Source organism: Rhineura floridana, chromosome 4 (genome assembly GCF_030035675.1).
Source record: "Rhineura floridana isolate rRhiFlo1 chromosome 4, rRhiFlo1.hap2, whole genome shotgun sequence".
NCBI lineage: Eukaryota > Metazoa > Chordata > Lepidosauria > Squamata > Rhineuridae > Rhineura > Rhineura floridana.
In genome coordinates this window covers 8,170,054-8,179,962 of record NC_084483.1, presented here as the reverse complement: position 1 = coordinate 8,179,962, position 9,909 = coordinate 8,170,054, and the positions used below count along the sequence as shown (strand labels likewise).

At 42.4% G+C, this 9,909-nt stretch overlaps 1 protein-coding gene across 1 annotated transcript in view; it reads left to right on the top strand.

Moving 5' to 3' along the window:
- Window positions 1–252: 252 nt before the first annotated feature.
- Window positions 253–9,909, top strand: part of SUPT3H (SPT3 homolog, SAGA and STAGA complex component) — a 390,566-nt gene continuing 380,909 nt past the window's right edge. Inside the window, exons 1-2 of the mRNA XM_061626041.1 lie at window positions 253–381; window positions 1,228–1,328. Of these exons, the coding sequence (XP_061482025.1) occupies window positions 253–381; window positions 1,228–1,328 (230 nt within the window). The remainder of the gene's footprint in view (window positions 382–1,227; window positions 1,329–9,909) is intronic.

The window sequence follows — 9,909 nt, the reverse complement described above, 5'->3', positions numbered from 1 at the left end:
CATGCATCCACCCTTTTCTTTGGTTTATTAGGGCCAAATCCAGATGGGGGGGGGAAAGGGATGGAGCGCTTGAGACCAGCAAAGATGAACTCTCTGGTCCCTATGTGCCCTAACTTCCTACGTCAGAGGCACTCAGAGAAAGGAACAGAAGGGGCGGTGCGGGCTTAAACAAGCCCCTGACGCTCCGCCCCTCTCACGCTGCACGTCGCGCGCGCATATTGCATGCGACGCGCGACGGTTCCCACTTTGAAGATGGCGACTGCAGCATCGCCCCCAGCCGCAATTATACTCCGCCCGTCCAGGCTGCGTGCGCGCGGGGGAGCGGAGCGGCATATCAGCGTGGACACGTTAGTATGGGAGAAAGCATTCCATTACGTACTTGTAAGCCAAACCATTTAGGGCTATATAGTATAGATGTATTTTCTTTAATATAGGCATCTTAATTGAGCAGACATAAAGCGGCTTGGTTCATGTGTCAGCTATAGTTTAATGCAGATGAGAATCATGCTGCTCAAAAGTCAATGCTCCTCTTCTTCCCCCTCTCCTGCTGTGCCAGATAGGAAGCAAGCTAGAACATGGTTTGTTATGTGTGAATCCAGACTCACGGATTGTTTCTTTTCAAACAAACCACATGTGGAAGTTAAGGTTTGTTCTTAGCTTTCTTCTTGTGCATTGTTTGGGAGAAACAGATGGTGAGCTTGGATTTGCACATAATGACAAGTCAGACTCCAGCTTGTTTCCTCCAAAGCAAGGCAGCTGCAGGAGCTGGCAAGGAGCAAAGCATGGTCTTTTCAGCTGTATGTACCAGCATGGCTCTCATTAACATTAAACCATTGTTTGTTTTTAAATGTGGTTTAATGTGATGTATGAAACAGGTCAGTTATTTCTTTGAGGCTCTCTGGTTTACTGTAGTGATTTCAAAATAAGCAATAACATTTAACCTTTTAGTTGAATTCTGTCAAACATTCACCTTAATTACTACTATTACTAATTGTTTTTGTATATTACAGTAAGCAGTGTTGCTTCAGTTCCCCATGGAAAGAAAAAAAGAGTATATTTTAGTTCTACTAAAGAAGGCATTATGAATTTCAGAATGGAACAGTGTGAATTTGATATTTTAAAGCGTGCATATGCTGTTTGGGGTTTTTAATTTGTTGTTTTTTCATTATGTGGTGTTTGATCTTGTATACCTGCTAACACTGTGGTTTTTCTCCTTTGTTTACTCAGATGAGCAACACTGTAGCTAGCCCAATGTCAACTGTTCCATCAAGCAGCGGAAGAGGGACTGGGAAATCAACAAACTTTACTCCTGAACTGCAAAGTATGATGTAAGTATTGTTTTGCTTCCATAACTTATTATATTCATGGTTTTTCACAACTAGGAAGCAGAGTTAATGGAAGACAGGACAGATTTGTCCAATATATGTTAATGAAATAATTTTGTTAAGTTTGGAAATAGTTTTCAAGTAACTTAAGAGGCACTCTTCTTGTTGGATTGAAAATACATGCAGCTAGAACAAACTTACATAAGGAAGTATGTGTTGTGTTATATATTTTTCACTCATTTTTGCTGTATATTTAAATGTGTTTAATCCTGGGATCAGAATAAATGTTATTTGTTAAATTTGCTTTTTCTAAAAAGTGTATTATAATATTTTGAAGTTACCTTCTTGTCCTGATGTGAAATGGTACGTTATGCCGAAATAATACCGGTTGTGACAGTATTAACTTGTGAACCATTTGGAACCATTCTTTGCTCTTGACAATGAAAATAATTACTTACAAAGAACATGTAAAATGACACAGGGATCCAGTTCTGCTTTGTGATGAGACTAGAAAGGTTTTTTTTATATATGCTGGGGGGTAAAGAAAGTCTGAGGAAGGAACTGGCAATCCCACCCCGTATATATGGTCTGCCTAGTAAACGTCGCAAGACGTCACCCTAAGAGTCAGAAACAACTCGCACTATAAGTGCGGGGACACCTTTACCTTTACCTTGATTTTCATAAAGCCATTTACCTTTTAAAAATCCCATAATTGGGAAGATTCCATACTTAAAGCTTGATTAGTTGCCTTCTACAGTAGGCCAGGCTGACCTATTCATCAGGGAGGTTGACCTTCCAGCATATGCCTTTTTTCTTTTATACAAGTCCAAGATGTATTGGTTTGCAGAAGGTGGGGTGAACTCAAGCTAATGAGTTCTTTCTCTGTGGATCATTTTTTCTGATTTATCAAGGAGTTGAAAGACAATATTCAGCCTAAGACTAAGATTATACCCTCTGCTCAGAACTGCAGGGGAAAAGCAGGGCGGATACATTTTTGTATTGTATTTGTTAGTTTTATTATGAACGTACTACTTAACTCTTTACTAATAGGACTTATCATGTGCCCACAAAATTTGCTGATGTTCGAAGTGCTCTAGGCCAGCTATGCTCTCTGATTTCTTATAGTTATAAGGTGATATACTTAAAAGAATTATTATCTTCATCTCTTGGAAGAGAATTGAATGCACTTTTAAAGCTAGGATAAATATGTTCTTATAGCTCTAAAGAACTGCAGCTACTTTATAGTAAGCAGATAATGATTCCAACCATTTTGAATTCTAACCATTCAAAGCCTCTACTTGTTTCATTAAAAAGTTTAGTTACATCAGATGATACAGTTTGAGCCACTTGGACTGCTACTGTCAGGTGGCCTCAGAGCTGAATAGCATTTTGAGGTGGAGCTGTTATAAATAGATATAATATCCACTGACAACGTTGTCATGTTTGGGGGCTGAGATCAGGCACCTGGAAATTTCATCTCTATGTGGCTGGTGAGTGGCTGAGTCTGTTATGCCACACGTGCCTCTTTTTGTATACAGTAGGGCCCCGCTTATATGGCAGGTTAGGGACTAGGCCCCCGCCGTAAAGTGGAACCCATTGACTTTAATGCATCGTGCCGTGCGAAAATGACACCAAAATGCCGCAAAACGGCAAAATCGGCTTTAAAACGGGGAATTTCCCCTGATTGAAAGCTGCCTCATTAGCGGAATGCCGGAAAGCGGGGCCCTACTGTATTGTTGTTAGCCCCTTTGGACTTGGAAAGAGCAGGGTGTATACACTGAAATGAAAATGCCTTGGGTGCTCTCAGCTTTCTGCCTTTTAGGATTAGAAGGCAGAAGATGGTGCTTTAAACTATTGCAGCTAGTATCAAGCTTTGGGAAAACAGTTTGCTGCTGTCCTCTCAGCAATGCATAGGTTTCTATAAGGGATAGATAAATGGCTGTGGTAGTGAGCAAAGCAATGGGTGGGTGATTGCTCTTTGACTTATTAACTTAGAAGACTTTGTAAGTGAAATATACTTCGTTCTTATACAGTGGACTTTTTTTTTTCTAGTGGTGAATTCTATCACCATTCATATATCACATAGACATTCTCTTTTATGTATTTCTCAGTCTTCCATAGTTTAAAGTTGCCAGTCCTAGTAGACAGTAATTATTGTTGATCCAAATCTTAAGCGGTACTCCGGTGTGACTGCTGATCTCATAACAAGAACATATATTTCCATTTGCTGCAGCTATGGACGACACTTCCATGTGTGCTGTGGCAAATCATGTGCAATAGTGATGGACGTGGAATTATTGCAAAGATTGACATGAACGGGGAACCTCTGTCTGTGCATTAGAACTCTTGCACACTGATTTATTCTAGATTGGCTGTTTGTGTGCTGTAGGGCATATCTGCATGAATTTTATTTATTTTATTTATTTATTTTTTAAAACTTATATACCGCCCGACTAGCAATAGCTCTCTGGGCAGTGAACATAAATACAATAAAATACAATAAAATACAAAAACATCACAATCTAAAATCAGATTTCACAATCTAAAAAACTGGATAAGCTAAGATCAAATTACAAACATTACAATCATTAACAAAGAATTAAAATGCCTCGGAGAAGAGAAAGGTTTTAACTTGGCGCTGAAAGGATGATAGTGTTGGCGCCAAGCGCACCTCTTCGGGAAGACTATTCCATAGTTCGGGGGCCACTACTGAGAAGGCCCTTGATCTTGTCACCGCCCTCCAGGCCTCCCTATGGGTCGGGACCCGGAGGAGGGCCTTCGTAGCAGACCGTAGTGTACGAGCCGGTTCATAACGGGAGAGGCGTTCCGACAGATATTGTGGTCCCGTGCCGTATAAGGCTTTGTAGGTTAGTACCAACACTTTGAATGTGGCCCGGAAGCGTATTGGAAGCCAGTGCAAGCGGGCCAGAACAGGTGTTATATGGTCAGATCGCTTTGTTCTTGTTAGCAGTCTGGCCGCCGCATTTTGCACCAGCTGTAGCTTCCGAACCATCTTCAGAGGTAGCCCTACGTAGAGCGCATTACAGTAATCCAAATGTGAGGTTACCAGAGCATGTACTACTGATGTAAGATCCTCCTTACTCAGGTAGGGACGTAGCTGGGCTACCAACCGAAGTTGATAGAACGCATTCCGTGCCACCGAGGCTACATGAGCCTCAAGTGACAGGGAAGAGTCTAGAACGACTCCCAGACTACGAACCTGTTCCTTTAGGGGGAGTGTAACCCCATCCAGGACAGGATATGTATCCACCATCTGATTGGAGAAACCATCCACCAACAGCATCTCAGTCTTATCAGGATTGAGTCTCAGTTTGTTAGTTCTCATCCAGTCCATTGTCGCGTCCAGGCAACGGTTCAGCACATTGACCGCCTCACCTGAGGAAGATGAAAAGGAGAAGTAGAGCTGCGTGTCATCAGCGTACTGGTGACAACACACTCCAAAACTCCTGATGACCGCACCCAACGGCTTCATATAGATGTTAAAAAGCATGGGAGACAAAACCGAACCCTGCGGGACCCCACATTGGAGTGCCCACGGTGTCGAGCAATGTTCCCCAAGCACTATCTTCTGGAGATGGCCCGCCAAGTAGGAGCGGAACCACTGCCACGCAGTGCCTCCAACTCCGCAAGCCTCTCCAGAAGGATACCATGATCGATGGTATCAAAAGCCGCTGAGAGATCAAGGAGAATCAACAGAGTTACACTCCCTCTGTCTCTCTCCCGGCAAAGGTCATCAAACAGGGCGACCAAGGCTGTCTCAGTGCCAAAACCAGGCCTGAAACCCGATTGAAATGGATCTAGATAATTGGTTTCATCCAATAGCGCCTGGAGCTGGTCAGCAACCACTCGTTCCAAGATCTTGCCCAGGAATGGAACGTTTGCCACTGGTCTGTAGCTGCTGAAATCCTCTGGGTCCAGGGAAGGCTTTTTCAGGAGTGGTCTCACTGCTGCCTCTTTCAGACAACCGGGGACCACTCCCTCTCGCAAGGAGGCATTTATCACTTCCTTGGCCCAGCCAACTGTTCCCTCCTTGCTAGTTTTTATTAGCCAAGAGGGGCAAGGATCTAGTACCGAAGTGGTTGCACGTATCTGTCCAAGCACCTTGTCCACGTCCTCGAACTGAACTGACTGAAACGCATCCAACAAAACATGATAAGACTGTGCTCCAGACACCTCACTAGGGTTAGCTGCTATAAAATGGGAGTCTAGGTCCCGACGAATGCGTGAGATCTTATGCTGGAAGTGCTCAGCGAACTCATTGCAGCGGGCCACCGAAGTATCTGCAGTGTCCTGCAGGCCTAGATGGAGTAGCCCTCGGACGACTCTAAAAAGCTCCGCTGGGCGGGAGAGAGATGCCTTAATAGTGGTGGCGAAGTGTTGTTTTTTCGCCGCCCTCACCGCTCCTACATACAGCTTGGTGGAAGCACAAACCAGCGTATAATTGCATTCGTCGGGAGTTCGTCTCCATCTCCGCTCAAGCCACCTCCTATCTTGCTTCATCGCTCTCAACTCTGGAGTATACCAAGGAGCTGAATGAGCTCTGCAAAGGAGAGGGCGCGCAGGAGCGATCGTGTCGACAGCCCGGGCCATTTCCGCATTCCACAGGTTAGCCAGGGCTTCGACAGGAGCGCCAGTCCTATCAGCCGGAAAATCCCCCAGAGCCCTTTGAAAACCTTCAGGATTCATTAGTCTCCGGGGGCAGACCAATTTAATAGGTCCCCCACCCTTGCGGAGGGAAAAGGTCACTGGAAGTCTAAACTTCAGCAAGCAGTGATCTGTCCATGACAAAGGGAGAGATGTAAAACTCCCCACGTCCAGATCATTATCCCCATGTCCAGTAACAAAAATAAGGTTGAGAGTATGCCCCGATATATGTGTTGGGCCACTAACATATTGGGACAGCCCCATGGTTGTCATGGAGTCCATGAAGTCCTGAGCCGCCCCAGACAAAGTAGCCTCGGCATGAATGTTGACATAGTCTGGGGGATCTCAACAATACCTCCGAGACCACTTCCGTCAACTCAGTTAGGGAAGCCATTGGGCAGCAAGGTGGGCTGTACACTAAAAGGATTCCCAGTCTGTCCCTCTGGCCCAACACAAGGTGCAAACACTCCAGACCAGTATTTGTATGGACATGGTGCTTGGTGAGTGAGATGGAGCTCTTATAGACCACAGCAACCCCACCTCCCCGACCCTCAGATCTACCATGATGCTGAACCGAATGAAGGTTTCTAAAGTGTAAGAGGGGTTTCAAAATGCATCGAAAACAATTCATGTACCCATGCACAAAGTATAGTAGGGATATGTTCATAACAGGGTTCCATAAGTGAGAAGCTTCAAGCTTTTTTTTAAGACATCCACTGCCTTAGATATTTAGTAGCCTGCACATAAATAGCCAAATATATGAGAAGTCCAACCAGTATTCACAAAGTAGCACTTAATTGGTGCTAAGTTGGAAAAAATAAGATGTCAATGGAAAACACTAAGGTTCACTCACAAAGTTTCTGTGACTTAGTGAGGCTCTGACCCGTTGTTTGGAAATAATAGTATTGTGTGTCATTTCAAATACATTACTAGGTTTCCTTTCTCTTGGCCATTCTTAGACGTAATAGTTTGTTTTCCTAAACCTAAAAGAGTATATCTAAACTGAATAATGCATATTTTGTTACTTAGACTGGAAGGAAATATAACAGGACATTACTCGGGCTTGGAAATCAAAGGAAGGGCATGAATCTAGTGAGCGATGGCAGACCAGCCTGATTCTTCAGACAAGTAGCGGACAAACTTTTATTTTTTATGTAATTGTGGACTTCCTGATTAAGCACTTTCTAAACTCCTCTCCCTGCCAGTATATACACAATTCCTGTCAATGTAGAAGTTATTGTTGGCTATGTAAGTGGAAGACCTAGACGTCTTCATACTGTTTTAGACCTAGCACCATTTCTAGTATTAAAAGCTATCCAAACAAGTAGACTTTGATTCTGAAATACATTTCATCCACTGTTTTGTTGACTTCATTGGAGCAGATGGAATTCTTCCGGTAGGTTTACTTGTGTGCATTTTTTTCTTGAAAAAAATATTATTAGCAAAATAAATTACATGACAGAATGGTTTGTTGACAGAAATATTAAAATTGCTTCCTTTGGCTTCTGCTGTGTCATAGGTTGCCACAACCTATTCAGGAACTTTTAAGAAACCATGTAATTTACAGCCTTCTTCTAAAACATTTATTTGAGGTATATAGATTTCAGTGAAACTTTCCTTCATCTTAGTGTCATTAGGAAGCAATATTGTTCTTAATAGAAATAATTTTTGATCTTGCTAACATAGAATGGCCATTAGTCCATTTTAGGTTGGTTGCTTTCCAAACCTGCTAGCCACCCAATCATTTAATTTCACACCAGCTGTCTGTGGACTTAAAGCATGGTTTGTTGAACCAGATTGTGCATGAGCTTCCTGCTGGTGCATGTATGTCAAGCTTTCCTGTTTCAGTCCTTCCTTAGTCAAACAGGGAAACAAACCAGAGAACAGCTAGCTTAACTAGTGTCATGTCTGAAACAGCACATCTCCAAACAAGATACAGTTGGGAAGCCAAAGTTTGTTCTTGGCTCCTTGACTGCAGTTTGCTTAGGAAAAACAAACTAAGCCTGGTTCAGACATAATGCTAAGCCAGCTTCTATATAGTTTGCTTCTGAGTTTCACTAAGGGAGGAGTGAAGTGGGAGCATAAGAACATAAGAGTAGCCTGCTGGATCAGGCCAGTGCCCTACCTTGTGCAGCATCCTGTTTTTACAGTGGCCAACCAGATGCCTGTGAGAAGCTGCAAGCAGGGCCTGAGTGTAACAGCACTCTCATCACGTTATTCTCAGCAAAGGACATCCAGAGATTTCCTGCCTCTGACAGTGGAGGTAGAACATAGCCATTGTGGCTAGTAACCGTTGATAAGCCTTATCCGTTAAATTGTCTAATCCTCTTTTAAAGCCATCCAGCATGGTGGCCATCACTAGCTCTTGTGGGAATGAATTCCACAGTTTTAACTAGGCACTGTGTGAAGAGGTACTTTCTTTTGTCTGTCCTGAATCTTCTAACATTCAGCTTCATTGGATGTCGTGAGTTCTAGTGTTGTGTGAGAGAGATAAACCTTTCTCTATCAACTTTCTTCACAACATGCATAATTTTATACACCTCTGTCATGTCTCCTCTCATTCATCTTTCCTCTAAACTAAAAAGCCCTAAATTTTGCAACTTTTCCTCATGGAGTTGCTCCATCCCCTTGATCGCCCTTTTCTGAACCATATCCAGGTCTACAATATTCTTTTTGAAGTGGGGCGATTAGAACTGTACACAGTATTCCAAATGTGACCACACAATAGATCTGTAAAATGCCACTATGATATTGGCAGTTTATTTTCCTTTCCTTCGAATTTGGCTTTTTCTCAGCTTCCACATATCTTCATCAAGCCATCTGTTACAACCCCAAGGTCTTATTTCTAGTTAGACACCGCCAGTTCAGAGCCGATGAACATAGGTTTGAAATTGGGGGGGGGGTTGCCCCGACATTCATCACTTTCCACTTCCTTACACTGAATTGTGTTTTCCATTTTACTGCCCATTCACACACTACAGAGAGATATTTCTGGAACTCTTCACAATCCCTTTTTGAACAGCTTGGTATCATCAGCAAACTTGGCTTCCTTACTTCTTAACCCTAACTTTAGATCATTTATGAGCAAGTTAAAAAGCACAGTTCCCAATACTATTCATCAAGTTTCATTTTCTATATCCCTGCACTGGGAGAATTGTCTTATTTATTCCTACCCTCTGCTTCCTGTCCCCCCCCCGCTTCCTGTTTCTTAACCAGTTACAGATCCAGAAGAGGACCTCTCTTCTTATTCCACCACTCCAAAGCTTACTCAGGAGTCTGGTGAGGCACAGCATACACAGTATAGTCAAACAAACTATAATTTGTGGTTTAGCATTACATCAGAATGTGGCCATTGACAGGGTAGATAGTAAAACATTTCATGAGCTAATAAATTTTTAAATACTTGATTCTGCGGCTGCACTAACATCTTAAATGCACAAGAAATGACAGTAAGAGATCTGTGATTGGATCTCTTGATATTTTTAAAAAGTTTAATAGCAGTTGAGCAGGAGGATCCATTTGGAACTGCAACAATTTGGGACAGGGGTCCTTTCTTGTGCTATTTCCCTGTGTAATAAAATATGCATTGAGTGATGGAATTAAATAAAGAAATTCAGATTACTGTTCTGATTGCCCCCTCTCTTTTGTAATATCATTATATAAATTTTGCAGATAATTAATGGAATTACAATTTAACAATTGGTCTTTAATTAACATTAATGATTTAGTGTTAAAACACTGTGCATTACAGATGAGATATCTGGATATTAGCAAATGAAAAGCCATATTTGATTCTACCACGTTAACAGGCTTCAGGTTTTGGCTAATTTCAAATTGTCTTTCCATGTTGAACCTTCACATTAAATAAATAGCAAATATATTGAAGCTAAGTTGTGGCTTCGTCCTACTTCATTGTATA